We start from the raw sequence: 20,531 nt of genomic DNA on the forward strand, positions 1-20,531 counted from the left end.
ATATTAATTATATTACCCTTTCCCCCTCCCATTCGGACCTTTCTTTTTATGGAATAGATAATGCAAATGCCATCTGTTCGTGTGGTCCATGGTTAACGATTGTGTCATGTGGCCAGCACAACGACCAACCGCACTTTTTTTTTCCGACAAATGTGCGAAACTCTTTAGAGCTCGGTGGACTCAGAAGCGCCTTTAAAATCTATATCTTTACCAGAATAAGAACCTAGGACTCTCTAGATCGGAAGGCATGCGATTACTACTAAACCATCGCGCCTCCAGATTATTATAATTATAAAAAAACATAAATACTTACAGCCTTGTTTCATTAGGACCCAGCAACTGCCATTGATTCAAACAGTCCAGACAGAAGCTGTGTTTGCAGTTCTGGAGTAGCCCAAACAGGGAATCCTCTTCAAAGATCAATTCTTGACAAATGCCGCATTCTTTTCCCAGGCTTTGTTTCTCGTGTAGTGCCAAACAATCCTAAAGAAATGTAAAAGTAGATACTAGAATGAGAGAAAAAACTTTAGACAAACGAAAAATGATACAGGAGATTGAAGTCTGTGTAACAGTCAGAAAGATACCAAAATTAAGAAGATGAAATTAATGGTGAAACAGTAAACAAGTTACAGAAGAAAAGTTTTTGAAACAGACAATATTTGTGATACAATAATTTATTCCAGTTATTAATATTTATAATGTAAGTTTTAGTATTATTTGGAGCTAAGTAAATAGAGACTACCATATCATTTGATATCTTTATATAGTAGTCTATATAATACGAAAATTATTTTATTTGTCTTTAAAAAATAGATCATTACTTTACTTATTAGCCTATAATAATTAGGACAGGAATTTAAATAGTCTCTAAATATTAATCCATTACTTACTGTCGCATGTTGTATTCTCCTGTTCAAATCTAATGGATGAAGTCTGGGCATTCTACACACGTTGCACAGGTCACCATGAACAAATAAACAATCGTCTTGATAGGGGCATTCATCCATGTCATTATAAGGACACAGATCTTGTATAGAACCATGGATTCCTGAATCGTCTAGTAATGATATCAAATCAGATCTGAACTGTTCAGTGTCATCTAGAGATATGAAATAACAAAATATTTTCAAATTTTGTAAAGTAGGAATCAATCAATTAGACTTAACTATTCAAAAACTAAAGTGCATTATTTTTTTAAAGCCCTTTTTTTTTTACACATACACGGAAATCCAGATCTTAGAGGTCTGGTTAAAAAGGCAGTCTAAATCTAGTTCTAGAAAAACTGAATTGCATGTAACATAAACAATAAATTGATATCCCACCTTCACTGTTACAACTTCTTCTAGGTACAATAACTTCTGCTCTTAGAATGTCATCGTCCTCTAAACAATGGGAGTAATCATATTTACTTCGTTTTGTAGGCGGCACTGAAACTTCTTGATCAGTAATTGCCGTTTGGTCATCCTGTTCTGAACTTCCTTGATAACCCATTTCTGTCAGGATACCACATTCTTTCAGATCTTTGATAGTTATTGGTGGGATATTGTCTAAAAGTTCTTGGCTAGTGTACAAAGGGTTAACGAAATTTTCTAAAATTTGTTGACCTTGTGAAGTGGTCTGGAGAACGTGTTGATCTGGTTTACAGTGCCTGAATCTAGACAGAACAGAGAAGATTTGTATGTCGTAAATAAAGGAACACTATACAATATATATAAAATTAGGATTTTTTTTTAAACATTAGAACTATCATTATAAAAATATTTTATATCTTATATTTTACATATTAAGTAGCCTAAATATCTATATAGATAATTCTTACAAGAAGTGCTTGGCTATCTATGTCTTGTTTAACATGTGATATTACAACAACAACAAAAAAATTAAAAAGCTTACCTGCATTGTCTCCTGTTGCAACAACGTCGATACACAAAATAATGAAGACATGAGTTTGTTGTACTTGATGTTTTGTCTGACAATGTTTGACAACATTTCTCTTCTTTGCATTGATATGGACCTTCTAACAGAAATCTGGAAAATTAAAAAAATTAAGGAAAAAATAGCATCAAAAGTCTATTTGTGTCGATTGTATACTGGGAATAATAATATCAAACTTGAATTGTTTATCTATAATATTTCTTGTATTGTTCTATATAAACTTGAAATTGTAGATAAGTTCTACTAAAATATAAGCTAGAGCGAGTCAACGAGAGAGGGGGCAGGTGCAGAAAGAGAGCCTATCATACTAGAGATTTATTGTAATGATAACTTGTAAAATAGATTTAATAAAACATTGGCGTATGCTCTAACCTCGTGTAATGTCATGAGCTTTATAATATTATCTTTAAATGTGTATAATAAATATAGGTGCAGAAAGAGAGCCTATCATACTAGAGATTTAGTGTAATGATAACTTGTAAAATAGATTTAATAAAACATTGGCGTATGCTCTAACCTCGTGTAATGTCATGAATCTGATAGTATTATCTTTAAATGTGTATAAAAAAAATAAAGAATTAAAATATAAAATTTTGTAAGGTTGAAAAAATTTAACATTTTAATCACTTACCTTGGATCGTAGAGAAGTCGGATGTTTGGTGAACAAGTCTCAGAGCAACCTTCAGCCATGGTTTCAAATAATATATTTAATAACTGATTAGACAGAGTACACAACTAAGAACAGCCCAAAATCGATCTATCAAAATGTATCCGGATTGAAGAAGTGTAGAAATATAATCCACTTACTCAAAAAGTCAACACCTGAATGACTGTGTTATGTACACCAGCAATGGACACTCGGACTACACATTACATCACAAAGCCGCTTTGCGAGGAACAGACGCGACGCAGCGTGGTATAGGTGCGACGCAGTATTGTTTAAGCTCCACGTGTAGTTGTATAGGTGTGACGCAGTTTGATATAGGCGCGAAGCAGTTTGGTACAGACGCCACGCTGTTTAGTATAGTTGTTAAGCAGTTTTATAAAGGCGCGAAGCAGTTTGGTACAGACGCCACGCTGTGTAGTATATGTGTGATGGAATTTGGTACAGACGCAAAGCAGCAAGATAATGAAAATGTAATATTTTAATTATTTTAAGAAAAAATGTAAAGATTGTCTAGTCTTGTAAACTATTATTATATCATTAAAATTAAATCGATAACATATTTGTGATGATACAATTGGTAATTAGTAATTATATACATAGAAATAAAATGTTTTGACTTAATGACATTGAAGTGATGAGTAATATTTAGAATAGGATTTTACAAAGAATAACGAAATGTAAGCTGAATACTTCTAGTGGTTTTAGAGAGAGGCAGCTTTTATGAACTTTAAGATTAAGTTTGACGAAATTCGTTTTGTTATTATTTTTAAAAATCGACATTTGCTATCATCGTCAACTAACATATTGTTAGACTTTCGTACGGATGTCAAAATCTACCAGGGAATTAACATTAATACGATCCAACCCATAACTTGCTTGTCACATGAAGTGTATCTTTTTTTTTTGTCTGCACTCATAAAAATTAAAGTTATATAATGCAGCAAAGTGGATTTATAAAATGTATCTCTACATTTAAATAAATTTAGTTGCAATAGGAACCCTCATTTAAAAAAAAATATACAGAACCATCGCAATCTTAATTATGTTATTACAAATTTCAATAAAACTAAAAAAAAGTAAAGCTTAACACGTGATGGCTGCCTATGCGTGTTTTATACGCTCTGGAGTGTAATGTCGATTGTCCAGGGTTTTAAATCTATTCGTCCCTTCCCCCTATACCCCTCCCCCTGCTGTGATGTGAGATGTCTGGCTTTTTTGAAGTAACAACTAAAACATCAAAATAAAACCAACATTTTTAAAAGGATGAAAACTTTAAAATGTTATGCTTTATATGAAAGTATCTATATCCCAGCGATAAGACGGTCTCTCATAAACAAACTTCTCCCTTACAGATACTTTCTTCTTGTGTCCATAACAATTTCATATGAACGTCTTTGTCACAAGTTTTTAACATAAAATCTCATAAGTGGTCTGGTGTCATGATGCTTTTCAGCCTAGTCTTTATACGTAGAAAAGCGCAAAAAATTTATTTCACTAGTTGCTAAGTATATCACAGTGTAAGTACTGACATATCTGATGATTACAAAATACCCTCGACGTTAATACATCTTTCCCTTGACTAAGTATTAGACATTAGGACAGTTATTACAAGACAGAAACCTTTGGTAACATTTCCATAAAACCATCGCCTTAATAGCCATCGACCTATTTATATTTTTTGTTATTTTCTATCAGCTATGAACACCTGAAAATTATTGTATAGCCATTATAATGTATTAAAATATTCAATAATATCCTGAAAAGATAACTGGCTTGTGTTATAACACGATGGGAAATATCTTAAATATGACAAAGAAAACATGTTTGATTGTAAGCATTATGATGTCCCTACAAGAAAAGATAAGTATTTAAATACTTGTATAAGTGTTTTGAAAAAAAAATATTTACAAAAATATTTTCTAATTAATATTCAACTCATTTCTTTTAGCAATCAAACTTAAATAAATAAGCTACTTGTGATTGTATTCAGTCAATAGTAGTCGTAAAGAAATATTTATTTGAAAAAGTTGCATTAATATTTATGCTGTTGAAAAGGAAGAAACATTCTCAAACAAATGTGTTTTGGGAGGGGGGGGGAGTTAAAGAGATGTACTTTTATTTCTCTTCAGTTTTATAGATCGAGTTGAACTTGGGTCTCTTTTCATGTCGCTGCTTCAAGTGATGAAAGACTATCAGTTGGTCAAATATTTCATTAAATAAAATCGACAACGTGAGGGTGGTCAATTGCTGACGTCAATTTGCACGAGGATTGCATTGTCTGAGTCGTTTGAGGTGATGTCTATTAAACGACCACCTTGGGGCCGCTGATTACAGCTACTGAGACAAGGATACATTGTCTGATCATGCTCCCACTTCTAAATAAACAATATCGCTCTAAAGAAATCAGCTTCATTTTTTTTAAACTTAGCCGCCACTGACCATCGTCCCTGTGTTATTGAGGCAGTGCCTTGAGCGTGACCTCCGTGACCATATCGAAGGTGCAGCCTTAAGTCGCCTCAGAGATAAATAGGAGGTTAGACCTGTGTATGTGTCATTTAGCGAAAGTGTGTATGTGTGTTTATTGGTAGATAAAAAAAACATGTATACAGAGACAATGTATTATATATTTATTTTGAATACGGCGTATTTATATTTTCACTGTCGTAGCTAAAACATTGTTATTGGATTAAATTGTCCGAATTCATTTTGGTATTTGATAGAGTTGGAAACAAATAGAGAGAGAAAAAAAAAAGAGAGAGAGAGAGAGAGAGAGAAATAGTGAGAGAGAGAGAAAAAGAGAGACACAGAAACATTTAAAAATAAATTTTAAAGTATCAATATACTATATAAGCTATGCCTTTGTAATAGCAAAAAAATAAATAAATAAATAAATGTATTTCAAGCAACCAATCAATCAGTCTGTCTGTCTGTCTATCTGTCTATCTATCTATCTATCTATCTATCTAGCTATCTAGCTATCTAGCTATCTATCTATCTAGCTATCTATCAAAACTTCTGATTTTATTCCAGCGTACAAAGTTTTAACTCAGTATAATGATTAGAAATGAAACTTCAAAATTTTTATTATAGATTAGAAGCCTCCTAATGAAGGCTATTTATTAAGGACACCTATTAAAATGATATAATACAGAGATCTACTTTATAAATTTATATAAACAGTCATTGATCATTATTGGCTTTAGTTGTGCTAAAATCTTTACCATCAAGTTGTGTTAACTTCTACATTTGAAATGTTTACAAGCGCACATTGTTGCAAGCAAACCACTTATATTAAAATTGTTTGATCAAAAAAAAATTGCACCAGTAAATTCACAACATTCTTTTCTCGTTACTCTCGCGTGACACAACTTTTGAAACGTTTGTGGAAGGCAAAGGTCAAGGAATCTAAATGGTGCTGATAAAGTTTGCAGTGCTGTGATTAATAGTTAATTATATTTAATCGCTTGCTAATACGAAGGAACAAATACAAAAAAAGTTTGATGATGATAATGAATGTGCTATAGTCCTTCTTTTTTTTTTTTTGGTCTACACCCGTATACTTTATATATAATAGTTCACTTTTTTAGCATCATGTTTAAAATAATAAAGTCAAGATAAATTAAAAAGAAAATGGTATTGTATGAAACGTTGCGTGTTTGTATGTATGAAACGTTGCGTGTTTGTAATTATAAAAAAAATTCAAACATAGAGATTTTATTTTAACTACGTACTGACAAGGCCACACGAGTGAATGTACAGTGTGCTCTCTAGCTCCGTGTCAATGATTTACACCACTGTAACGTCATTGTTCAAGGCATCACGTCAAGACGGTACATTAAGAAGTACAAGGAGAATGTCATAAATGAGCTCCTGATTGACTTAAACCAATAAAGGGGGACAACTGATGAGATGGGGTAAAGAAAACATCGTAAGATATCAGTAGAAAGCATTCAGGTGTGACCAGCTGACCTGCCAAGCCTTTGCTAGCACTAGGTGGGAAGGGAAGCCTGTGTGTCTGTATAAACACTATGTTAGAATGGTTTACATCCAAATTTAGGAAACAAAAATATTGGGACGAGTAAAACTAGATCTGCAAATGAAACATTGTAATAAAATGATTAAAAAAATGATAAGAAAAAATAAAATAAATGAAAACAAACACACTATACATTGTCGTATTGGCAGTTATTGTTTAGATAGTCGCACTATTTTAATAATTTTAAGCAAAAAAAAAAGCAACATGCCACATTTTTAAAAATAAATTGATGTTACGAGGGTATTGAATACCATTTCCTATTTAATGTAATTAAATTATTAAAGCATTGTTTACATGGAGTGTATATGGGAAATTTACTATGTAATATATATATATAATAAAATGTCTGCTTGGTTTTGTTAGGGTTACACACATGTACGAAATGTTTGATTAATATTTTATTGTAAAGAGAGAAACATAAAAAAAAGGAAAAAAGACAAGAGTTAAAGATATTTATGTCATAATTTTCTTTTCGACTCATTAGATCTACTTAAATGTATATCCCTTTCCTTTCTCCTCACTGCCTCTGTTTTAACATGTCTAAACTAGTTTGAAAGAAGTCTATTTTGTGACGTTAATTTGCACGAGGTTTGCTAAGGCATATTAGGGGATCTACTTAGATTGCTGCTTTTGAGACAAAACATGCATTTTCCCTCATACCTGTAATAAAACATTGTTGCTTAATTAAAATCTTTTCTTTGACATAACTCCTTATTTGCTAATCAGTATTAAACATAGTAAGTGAATCGACTCAGTGAATTTGGTTAAATGTGTGTACAGACAACTAGGGGGACAAATGATAGCTGCTCTGTATGGGATAAAAAACAACAGATGGCGGGGGTACTCGGTGTGCTCGGCCTTTTGCCACTGCCACGTTTCTACTTCGTGCTTCAATAGCTTCCATACCATTCGAAAATGTGATGTTCACAAACTTGAATCTCTTCCAACCAAATTGATTCTTTCAGCAAGGCTGGTCATTAGGAGATATATCTTTTCTGATGGCCTAAAATTTCAAAATGTCTTCCGTCTCTAATGGTGGGATGGGATGTTAGGAGAAACCTGAGAGTCTTTTTAAAAGTCATTGTAGAATAGTTACCATAAATAATGTGGAAAAAAATATTGAGACGAATAGATTTAGATTTACTTATAAAAGATGATAAGTAGATATTTGAGTTTTCGTTTAGATCTGACAAACTAAAAAGCTATTGAAAAACTGATTTCACCATATTGTGTAGAATACTAAGCTCCAATACTACTTTTGTCTTCTGGACGTTAACTTTTTTATTTTCGAACATAATTATTTAACCAATTTTGTTTCATAAAAATAAATCTATTTTCAAACTATTTAAATGAGAGGAATATAACGTAAACAAAAAGGAGATTTCTTAAAACACTTGTCCATACAATTCGGTTTATAGACAATAAAAGTTATACATAAATACTTTTTTTCCCTATAAATCATCTACTAACAGTTACAATAATTCTTTAAGGCCATGGACACAAGCAAAAGGATTTCTCCCAGAAGCCAGAATTAAGCATATTCTTTTTACCAATGTCCGAAAGGCCCCCCATCATTAATAACATCAGTATCTAATATGTAGTACTGACCAGGACTCCCATGTAATACTATACGTCTTTTTTTACATTTAGAAAATCATGTAGAACAATTGTTAGATCCAATTTTGAAAATAAGATCCGTTCAGGTTTCAGGTTTATTGTTCCAGGTCTCACCAAGTTCTAACTTAGAAAGAGCTATTGTATTAAGCAGTTGGTTGGTTTCATAGTTTCCAAAACACATGTCTTATGTTAAGGAGCTTATTCTGCTAGTTACAAGTGTAATTTGTGTCCTTTTTCACTATAAATCGGCCAAATTTCCAAGGTGAATAACTGCACATTCCCTATTAGTCAACCACGTTGTCAAGTGAAAAAACTACACACGACCTGAATTCAATAAAGCTTCGTTTTATTTTCAGTGGATGTTCTTTGAAATAGCTATCAGTGGTTACATAATCAGTTACAAGTTGGTCAAACTAAGAAAGTCAAGGCCTTTTAGAATAGATGAACATTGAATTAGTCCAAGCCAACGAAGCTAGCCAAGGTGCACTAACTCTCCCCTCTTCCCACACTACACACACACAGACACCAAGGTCGTAGTCAACTAGATTTTTAAATAAATACCCACCACCTTTGAAAAATAGATAGACGTAGTGTATTGTCCGAGCCTATATAAACCATGCTCACATGTCCAGCAGTCTGATCGGATCGACTCGGATCTACAACAAAGTACAGTGTTTTTAAGGTCCTACTATAATTTAGACTTAGGAATTTTTTTTGTCTGTTTATTTGGATTTATTTTTTATTTTGATTGTAATAACCATCATGGCTGAAGCTCGAATCCATACAAGTGAGGCAGGTTGTCGCTGTGTTCAGTGCATTCAAAACAGGACATATGAAAGGTAAATGATTTCAATTCAATTTTTTTTTTATTTTAAAATTATCTTTTCCACAAAACTTAATCAACTTTTCCATTTGTTTATGTTTTAAAACTTGATCAACTTTTCCATTTGTTTATGACTTAAAACTTAATCAACTTTTCCATTTGTTTATGACTTAAAACTTAATCAACTTTTCCATTTGTTTAAGTCACAAAACTTAATCAACTTTTCCATTTGTTTATGACATAAAACTTGATCAACTTTTCCATTTGTTTATGACATAAAACTTGATCAACTTTTCCATTTGTTTATGACTTAAAACTTAATCCACTTTTCCGTTTGTTTATGACATAAAACTGAATCAATTTTTCCATTTGTTTATGACATAAAACTTAACCAACTTTTCCATTTGTTTATGACTTAAAACTTAACCAACTTTTCCATTTGTTTATGACATAAAACTTAATTAACGTTTCCATGCGGGTTGTGTTAATTTTTCCTATAAAAATACATTTAATTTATTCTTTGTATAAACTTTGTTTTAGTCTTTAATAAAAAATTAAATTAAACAAAAAAAAATTGAATACAATTAACGGGGCCTTGTGGCTGGGAGATAAAGCGCTTAACTTTCGAAACGATGGGTAGGATTTTAAACTTCAGGATTTTTAGGACAATCCTGTTTCTCTAATGGGTACCTGACATTAGATGAGGAAAGGAAAATATATTGGTTGTTGTACTGGTCACATGATAACAAACCTTCGTTAGTCTTTAGTTAAAGATTACATAAAACCTTTACACCATCTGCACTATGTCAGAAAGGTTTTTTTTTTCTAGAACGCAATTTAATTTAATATTACACTAATAACAACAACACCATTTATATCTATAGCTATATCCATATCTATATCTATATCTTTATTGTTTTTTTTTCGGTGATCTGTTGTCCAACCTTTTTTGGGACAGAGAGTTTCTTTGAGGCATGTTTTACATATGATCTTCGTAAACTAAAGGAAAACACAATAGCTTTGAGATCAAATTTTAATTAAGCATTTCTTGCTATATACTACAGTTCACTTAAAAGCTGCTAATCTTATTTATTGATATAAAGAAAGAATGCATTGAATATCAATTAATATAGTTTTATTTCTTATTATCTAATTGGATACACAGGTTCTACAACTCTGCACAATCTGAAACGTGGATTTCCTCTGACAACGTAGACAGTAGATGTGAGATGCCATCTCAAACGTTAGGCTCAATAGTAAACGTAGAACAAAATCGAAAACCATCTGACAGTAGTGACTCAACAAGTACCACAGAGTCACTGAACAACGCCCAACATGGCAGAATAGCAATCAGTCCAGTAGACTCATCTCAGACATCTCTTACAATGTCTGATGTCCAATCTGATGTAGCTCAAGACTCAACAAGATATACTAGCGAAACCGCTTCCACATCTGAGACATCATCTTCAGCCAACCAAGCTGATGAATTTCCCAATTACTCACAAATTATGTCTGATTTTAATAATTATTCTGGACGTTTTGGATTGATCCACTACAGAGAAGGTAGTTAATCTTTAGTTGTTTTTTTGTTTTTGTTTTTGTTTATTTCTTTTTTTTATAATTTTCAATACATTTTTGTTATCATTATTTATCGATATTTAAACCACAGAAATAACGTCTAGATTGTTGAGTGATATAGTTTCAAGTGAGGAGTTCTTCTTTTTATAAAAGCTTTCTTTTTTTAAGGATTTTTATTTATTTTGCTTGTTTTTTTTTCTTTTTGAATTAGTAAACAGTGAAGTAGACGATGATTCTGATTCATCTTCCGAAGATTCCACTTCTGACTATGAAAGTAGTGACCCAAACATTCAGCTCTGTCCACTCAACGACACGGACGGATGTGAGGATGACTGCCCATACCTTCATGGTGAGCTTTGTTACGTGTGTCGTACTCACAACCTAAATCCATTTGAACCAGAGAAGCACCTTGACGTAAGTAATTCGATAACTCTTGAACTTTACAAAAATACTAAAATTGTCTAAACTGAATTACAGTAAAGATGATATTTTAATTTAAGTATAGCTTATACTCCAAATTTATTAATCCTACTTAGGTATTATTTAAAATTTGTTTAGAACTTTTATTCCAAACTTTATGAATCCTATTAGTAAGTTATTTAATTTTAAGTATAGCCAATAATCATAATTTTATTAAACTCTACATTTCGATCTAATTACAGGCCTGTGTGGCACAACACGAGACACAGAGTCAAGACATGGAATGCTCCATTTGTATGGAGAAAGTTTGGGAATCTGAGATTGATTACAACTTCGCCATTCAGGAAAACTGTTTTCATTGTTTTTGTTCGACCTGTTTGGATAGTTGGCGACAGAACGTCGCAATGGCTAACAATGAGTAAGTTTTTTTTTTTTTTTTTCTGCTTTTTTTGTCAATTTTTTACCACCTTGTTGCGGAGAATATAAAGTTTTAATATCAATTTAATGTACTATGCCTTTTTTTTTCTTAAATTTCTGTAGTCAGCTTGCAAAGTCATCGGTTCAAATAACAGTTGGGTGGAAAACAAATCTAGATACCGATCTTAAAAACTGATCTAAAAATTGTCGAAATATTATATATATATATATATATACTTTTAGCTGGAAGACTAGAAAATCTTTTTCTTAAACTGACTGTGTCTTCGGGTATTTCCCCATGTAAAAAATTAAATAATTTTATATGCGTTCAGGAATAATATGTAGACCATTTTCTAATTCTGGATATATAGGTCAATCATTTGAATTGTAGAAATGTATACACTTGATTAACATTTTTTCTTGTTAAGTCTTACTACGGCATGGGTTTCTAAATTCTTTTTCATCCAGTAGTTCTCATTTCTAAGCTAAATTTCTTTTATACGACGATTATCATAAATTTAGCTTGTTGAAAGTAGCACATGGCCATTAATTTGTACATTGCCGTCTTTTCTCTCTCAGAGCCTGCCCAGTCTGCCGAACTCCCTCTGGACATGCTATAGCCTCCAAATATTGGCTGACGTGTCCACTATCCAAAAAGAAGGTGATGGAGTGGATGAAAGAGAATGAGCAGGAAATTGACTATTGAGGTAAGTAACTCTCTATGATTTTAAGTATCATTGAAATAAAAAACCTTGATAAAGAAACCTCTCGTCCACGTTCCATCAATACTATAAACTTTTGATTGATTCCAAGTTTCGAACATTTCCTCAGACTAGAAGGGGAAGGTGGTCGAGCGGTATGAGCGCTAGATTGGAATTTGGATTCTCGATGGCCCATGGTTCATACCCTTCCCACTAACTTTCCCCTGTTACTCTATGAGAAAATTCGACTAATAAGTAAATTATATTTAACTCTAAAGAACATTCGAAACATGTGAAACTTTTTACAAACATTTTTACAAGACTGCAGCAGGGTTGGAATCTGTAGCCATTGAAACCATCAAACGACATTCTAGGCCGCTAACCAAACTACTAGTCAATTGTTACATATTATTAAATGAAATTATTAAAAGATACTAGATTCATCTTTTTTTATATGAATAAACACATTATTTTTAAAATGTTATCTTCATTTTCAATCAACTTCTTTTAGGCTTAAAATATTCACAGCCAAATTTATTTATTTTTTCCTTTCTTTTTTCGTAGGAAACAGAACCAGATGATTCTGAATGGAAAAATTAGTTGAAAATGTTAAGATTCTATTGTAATGTTGAATGGACTTTCTACTTTAAAACTAATTTTAATAAGTCATATTTTAATCTTGTTACTCTTATTCTCTTTTAATTTTTAATAGCCATGAAAGTAAATAAATTATACATTAAAATGTTTATTGTGTATTTGATTTCATATTACTATTGTATCTTCTGTCATGTCATTGTGATAAATACGATGACTGTCAAATAAAAAAAGCTATCTATCTATCTATCTATCTATCTATCTATCTATCTATCTATCTATCTATCTATCTATCTATCTATCTATCTATCTATCTATCTATCTATCTATCTATTTGCTCTTATTAGTCATCATAAACTACAGAACACAACGCGAATACTTGAGATAATCAATCAGACATATACAGACATTTCATTTCTAAATAATAATAATAATAATAATAATAATAGAAATAATAATAATAATAATAATAATAATAATAAATAAAGTTAAAAAGTAAAATGTATAAATTTTGTTCTACCCATAAGCTACTAGCAGATGAACAACAAGGTTGCATTGAAGAGTCGATGGGCTGTAAAGTACAGCTAACTATAGATGGTATTATATTGCATCAAGCTAATAGAAGAAAGAGAAATTTACACATGTGTTACATCGACTACAAAAAAGCTTTCGATTCAGTTCCGCATGATTGGCTATTAAAAACCCTGGACATCCATAGAATCAACCCAAGAATAAAACAACTATTGAAAGTCTGTATGAATAATTGGAAGATAAACCTGCACCTAAATCGTGATAAACTAGGTTCTGTGCACATAAGAAGAGGTATATACCAGGGTGACTCACTATCTCCACTCTGGTTCTGCCTAGCGATTAATCCTCTATCTACATTACTCCAAGACTCTACAAACGGTTTTAGGGTTGACACTAAATGTACAAAATGTGTGTCCCACTTATTATACATGGATGATCTAAAGCTATATGCAGAAACCGAGCAAAAATTACACACCTTAATCAAAACGGTAAAATGCTTTAGTGACGACATCTGTATGTCTTTTGGCCTGGATAAGTGTGGCATCATAAGCATTAAAAAGGGCAAGGCAACGAACACCAACATTGAATTTGAAGGCATCGAGGAATTGAACTCCGCCTCTATTTATAAATATCTTGGAATAAACCAGAATGCCAAGATAAACCATAAGAAATTAAAAGAGGACTTTCTTGGCAAATATAAGCAAAGAGTTAATAAAATCCTCAACACCAAACTGTCTGGCAGTAATCTCATCACTGCAATTAACAGCTGGGCCGTCCCTGTGCTCCTTTACACGTTCGGTGTGATCAAATGGACTGACACCGACCTACATGACATTGACAGACTCACTAGAAAATTACTAACCAAGTTTCGATGCCTACACCCCAAGTCCTCCACCATAAGGTTATACCTGCCCAGGAAGGATGGGGGTCGTGGATTGCAGAACATCTTCAAATTGTGTAAGATGCAAGTTTTAAAAATACGTTCAAAACTGCTCGCCTCCAGCAACAAATTAGTTTCCTTCCTACGGAAATACGACTCCGATGCAACCCCTCTGAACCTACACAATGCTGATGTCAATATCGGTTTGGACGACGTAGAGCATGAGATTCGCCAATGGGAAGAAAAAACACTCCACGGAAAATTTCCGGCTTCATTACATGGGGACAACATCGACAAGGCTGCTTCCTTAACATGGCTCAAAGCAGGTCATCTCTACCCTGAAACAGAAGGCTTTGTTACAGCAATACAGGACAGAGTAATCAGGACAAAAAATTACGAGAAGCATATCCTGAAACTCAATGTTGTCGACAAATGCCGAAAATGTGGAAATGTGGGCGAGTCGATTGAACACATTATGGCAGGATGTCCAGCCCTATCAGAATCAGCCTACCTAGGTCGCCATAACCAAGTTGCAAAGTTAATACACCAACGCTTGGCTTTGACGTACAAATTGATCGGTAAGGATACTCCCCCTTATTATAAATACTCTCCGCAAGAAGTTCTCGAGTCTACTGATCATCTGCTGTACTGGGATAGGCCTATTCTGACCGACAAAACGGTAGATTTCAATCGCCCGGATCTGCTGTTCATCGATAAAAAAGAAAAAAACCGCTACCATTATCGATATCGCTGTACCACTGTCTCATAATTTAAGAAAAACTGAGATAGAAAAACAAAGAAAATATGGGAACCTAGGCTTGGAGATTAAGCGTCTATGGAAATTGTCCAAAATAACAATATACCCCATTGTTATATCAACCGAGGGGATAATAACAACTGACCTCACAGACACCTTCAAGGCCCTTAACATTCCTAGGAACATCTTCGTTGCCTGTCAGAGGGCGGTACTGCTGCAGACCTGCCACATCACCAGAAAATTCCTCAGTGGAAACTGTTAAAGGGACTACGATGAATTTTGTTTCTCTTTAGCGAAACTCGACCCTGGCAGCGCCAGAGAATGACTACTCGTTCATTTCTAACATAATAATAATAATAATAATAATAATAATAGTAATAAGGCTTGTCTTCAATTACGAAGATTAGTGAAGAATGCAGTATGCTGTGACTGCGCAGCCCCAGATGTGACCTACATATTTCGCCACCTCTATGGCAAGTATAACCATTGTTCGCAGGTGGTCGATTTAGATTTCCTTAACGCCGTCTGCGTTTGTCCTCGCCAGCGGATTTTCTTTTGGTCGCAATTTTCTTCTCTATTAAAGTAACGTCTGTAATGTGTAAGATAAGTTATAAGACTTGCTTCATTAAATACGTAACAAACAAACTAATGTAGATACCAAATACAAGACAAGTCTGCATTAGGAGATACACTCTTCCTTGCTATGTGTCAAAAACAGACTCTGGTGTACCAAACACAAACTTGAACAACATTGTCTAAACACGTCACGTGGTACGCCTATCTCCTCATAACAGAATCGCATGTGTTGTGTCCACCTAGTGTCATCTTGACAATAAGGTACATAACTTCGTACATTAAAAAGTTGTAAATGAGTTCCTGGTTATCTTAACAAAACATGGGCGACGACTGATAGAACTAAAGAAAACATCGTAAACGGTCAGAGGATATCATTCAAGTGTGACCAGCCAAGTCTATGTTTGTGTTTACGGGGTGGGAAGGGTAGAGACCTGAGGGTTTGTACGAATTTCCATGTAGATTGATTTCCATTAAAATTTGTTAAATTACTTCTCGTTGGAATAAAAAGAAATGTAAATGAAGAAAAAGAAATTGTATAACAAAAGTTTGTTATCAAACAATGCTTTTAAAAATGTATAGATTCCGTTAATCTTAATAATAATAAGGCTTGTCATCGAGTCCGAAGATTAGTGATGAATGCAGTATTTCCCGTGGCTGCGCAGCTCTAGCTGTGACCTACAAATTTTGCCACATTCAGAGCAAGCATACCATTGTCGGCGTTAATCTTAATAACAATTAATGAATTAACTAATAACTTCAGTCATTGAGATCGATGTGTTGGAATGGCCCCTCGGGAACTAAAGGCACTTATCGAATTTATCCAACATTGGTAATCTACTATAGTTGTTTGTCAACTTTCCTAGTGACTTATTAAAAGAGAGCCGAAATATAAACACCAGTAGACAGTACTAATTGTAGGAATCCATTTATTACAATTCTGTGTGTGATATTTTTTTCTATGATTCACAATTTTAATGAATATAGGAATTTGAAGTAGCATTTATAACAAGACCATTTTCAAAGGTTCGAGTAATTGATATCTTAAATATCTTTCATATAAATATAGAGATTCTTTAGGACAATCGTTACCTTTTTTAGATTAGGTGTCATGAAAAATCTTTCAAAGAATAATTCTAGTTCGTTCGTTCAAAGACCTGCATATTTGTACAGAGTAAATCTAAAAACATGAATTAAAAACCTCTCAACTGAGAATGATGTAAGTAGGCTGAATGTGTCGTTTTGAAATTGTGAGTCTCAATACAAGAAAACATAAGTATTTAAATTCTTGTATAAGCTTCTTGAAATTTGTATTTACAAAAATATAATTTCATTAATATTCAACTCGTTTCTTTTAGCAATCAAACTTGAATAGATAGAATACGTAGGACTGCATTCAATCAAACTTGAATAGATAGGCTACGTAGGATTGTATTCAATCAAACTTGAAAAGATAGGCTACGTAGGACTGCATTCAATCAAACTTGAATAGATAGGCTACGTAGGACTGCATTCAATCAAACTTAAATAGATAGGCTACGTAGGACTGCATTCAATCAAACTTGAATAGATAGGCTACGTAGGACTGCATTCAATCAAACTTGAATAGATAGGCTACGTAGGACTGCATTCAATCAAACTTGAATAGATAGGCTACGTAGGACTGCATTCAATCAAACTTGAATAGATAGGCTACGTAGGACTGCATTCAATCAAACTTGAATAGATAGGCTACGTAGGACTGCATTCAATCAAAGTTGAATAGATAGGCTACGTAGGACTGCATTCAATCAAACTTGAATAGATAGGCTACGTAGGATTGTATTCAATCAAACTTGAATAGATAGGCTACGTAGGACTGCATTCAATCAAAGTTGAATAGATAGGCTACGTTGGACTGCATTCAATCAAACTTGAATAGATATTCTACGTAGGACTGCATTCAATCAAAGTTGAATAGATAGGCTACGTAGGACTGCATTCAATCAAAGTTGAATAGATAGGCTACGTAGGACTGCATTCAATCAAAGTTGAATAGATAGGCTACGTAGGACTGCATTCAATCAAAGTTGAATAGATAGGCTACGTAGGACTGCATTCAATCAAAGTTGAATAGATAGGCTACGTAGGACTGCATTCAATCAAAGTTGAATAGATAGGCTACGTAGGACTGTATTCAATCAAACTTGAATAGATAGGCTACGTAGGATTGTATTCAATCAAACTTGAATAGATAGGCTAAGTAGGACTGTATTCAATCAAACTTGAATAGATAGGCTACGTAGGATTGTATTCAAACAAACTTTAATAGATAGGCTACGTAGGATTGTATTCAATCAAACTTGAATAGATAGGCTACGTAGGACTGTATTCAATCAAACTTGAATAGATAGGCTACGTAGGACTGTATTCAATCAAACTTGAATAGATAGGCTACGTAGGATTGTATTCAATCAAACTTGAATAGATAGGCTACGTAGGATTGCATTCAATCAAACTTGAATAGATAGGCTACGTAGGACTGTATTCAATCAAACTTGAATAGATAGGCTACGTAGGATTGTATTCAATCAAACTTGAATAGATAGGCTACGTAGGATTGTATTCAATCAAACTTGAATAGATAGGCTACGTAGGATTGTATTCAATCAAACTTGAATAGATAGGCTACGTAGGATTGTATTCAATCAAACTTGAATAGATAGGCTACGTAGGATTGTATTCAATCAAAGTTGAATAGATAGGCTACGTAGGATTGTATTTAATCAAAGTTGAATAGATAGGCTACGTAGGACTGCATTCAATCAAACTTGAATAGATAGGCTACGTAGGAATGTATTCAATCAAAGTTGAATAGATAGGCTACGTAGGATTGTATTCAATCAAAGTTGAATAGATAGGCTACGTAGGATTGTATTCAATCAAACTTGAATAGATATGCTACGTAGGACTGCATTCAATCAAAGTTGAATAGGTAGGCTACGTAGGACTGCATTCAATCAAACTTGAATAAATAGGCTACGTAGGATTGTATTCAATCAAAGTTGAATAGATAGGCTACGTAGGACTGCATTCAATAAAAGTTGAATCGATAGGCTACGTAGGATTGTATTCAATCAAACTTGAATAGATAGGCTACGTAGGACTGCATTCAATCAAAGTTGAATAGATAGGCTACGTAGGACTGCATTCAATCAAAGTTGAATAGATAGGCTACGTAGGAATGTATTCAATCAAACTTGAATAGATAGGCTACGTAGGACTGCATTCAATCAAACTTTAATAGATAGGCTACGTAGGACTGCATTCAATCAAAGTTGAATAGATAGGCTACGTAGGAATGTATTCAATGAAACTTGAATAGATAGGCTACGTAGAACTGCATTCAATCAAAGTTGAATAGATTGGCTAAGTAGGATTGTATTCAATCAAACTTGAATAGATAGGCTACGTAGGATTGTATTCAATCAAACTTGAATAGATAGGCTACGTAGGACTGCATTCAATCAAACTTGAATAGATATGCTACGTAGGACTGCATTCAATCAAAGTTGAATAGATAGGCTACGTAGGATTGTATTCAATCAAAGTTGAATAGATATGCTACGTAGGATTGTATTCAATCAAACTTGAATAGATAGGCTACGTAGGATTGTATTCAATCAAACTTGAATAGATAGGCTACGTAGGAATGTATTCAATCAAAGTTGAATAGATAGGCTACGTAGGACTGCATTCAATCAAACTTGAATAGATAAGCTTAGGATTGTATTCAATCAAAGTTGTTGTAAAGAAAAATTTATTAAAAAAAAGAGGCATTAATATTTATGCTGTTGAAAAGCAAGAAACATTCTCAAACAAATGTGTGTGTTGGGGGGGGGGGAGGAAGTTAAAGATAGGTACTTTTATTTCTCTTCAGATTTATAGATCTATAGATCATTAACAAAATTCGACAACGTTAGGGTGGTCTAGTCAATTTGCACGAGGATTGCATTGTCCGAGTCGTTTGAGGTGATGTCTATTAAACGACCACCTTGGAGACGCTGATTATAGCTACTGAGACAAGGATACATCGTCTAAACATGCTCCCACTTCTAAATAAACAATATCACTTAAAAGAAATCAGCTTCTTTTTTTTTTCAACTCAGCCGCCACTGACCATCGTCCCTTCGTTATTGAAGCAGTGCCTTGAGCGTGACCTCCGTGACCATATCGAAGGTGCAGCCTTAAGTCGCCTCGGAGATGAATAGGAGGTTAGACCTGTGAATGTGTGATTTGGCGAAAGTGTGTATGTGTGAGATAAACAAAATAACACATTTATACAGAGACAATGTATTTCATAAATAATTTCGAATACGTCATGTTTTGATTTTCACTGTCGTAGCTAAGTCATTGTTATTGGATTAAATTGTCCGAATTCATTTTTGTATTGGATAGACTTATAAAAAACATATAAAGAGAAAGAGAGAGAGAGAGAAAGTTTAAAAAAAAAATTAAAGTATCACTAGTCTGTAAAAGCTCTGCCTTATTGTAATAGCAAAAAAATAAAATAAATGTATTTCAATCAATCAAACAATCAGTTTGTCTGTCTATCTTTCTTTCTGTCTATCTATCAAAACTTTTGATTGATTTTTATTCGAGCGTACAAAGTACGAAGGGAATGTCATGAATGAGCTCCTGATTAACGTTAACCAATAAAGGGGGACAACTGATGAGATGTGGTAAAGAAAACATCGTGCGATATCAGTGGAAACCATTCAGGTGTGACCAGCTGACCTGCCAAGCCTATGCTAGCACTAGGTGGGAAGGGAAGCCCGTGGGTCTGTATAAACACTATGTTAGAATGGTTTACATCCAAATTTAGAACAAAAAATATTGGAAATAGAAAAACTAGATCTGCAAATGAAATGTTTCTAAAATGATAAAAAAGGGATAAAAAATAAAATAAACAAACACACACACACACTGTACATTGTCGTATTGGTAATTAACGTTATAGCAC

General features: G+C 33.4%; 1 protein-coding gene across 1 annotated transcript; it reads right to left on the reverse strand.

Moving 5' to 3' along the window:
* Positions 1-309: 309 nt before the first annotated feature.
* On the reverse strand, positions 310-2,625 carry LOC129925791 (probable E3 ubiquitin-protein ligase makorin-1). Its single transcript, XM_056026364.1, has 5 exons — positions 2,567-2,625; positions 1,894-2,028; positions 1,323-1,561; positions 891-1,099; positions 310-483 (listed from the first exon to the last, which is right to left on the reverse strand). Exons 1-5 carry the CDS (start codon positions 2,623-2,625, stop codon positions 310-312), a joined length of 816 nt encoding a protein of 271 aa, XP_055882339.1.
* Positions 2,626-20,531: the final 17,906 nt, after the last annotated feature.

The sequence above is a fragment of the Biomphalaria glabrata genome, chromosome 4 (genome assembly GCF_947242115.1).
Source record: "Biomphalaria glabrata chromosome 4, xgBioGlab47.1, whole genome shotgun sequence".
In the NCBI taxonomy this organism is placed as follows: domain Eukaryota; kingdom Metazoa; phylum Mollusca; class Gastropoda; family Planorbidae; genus Biomphalaria; species Biomphalaria glabrata.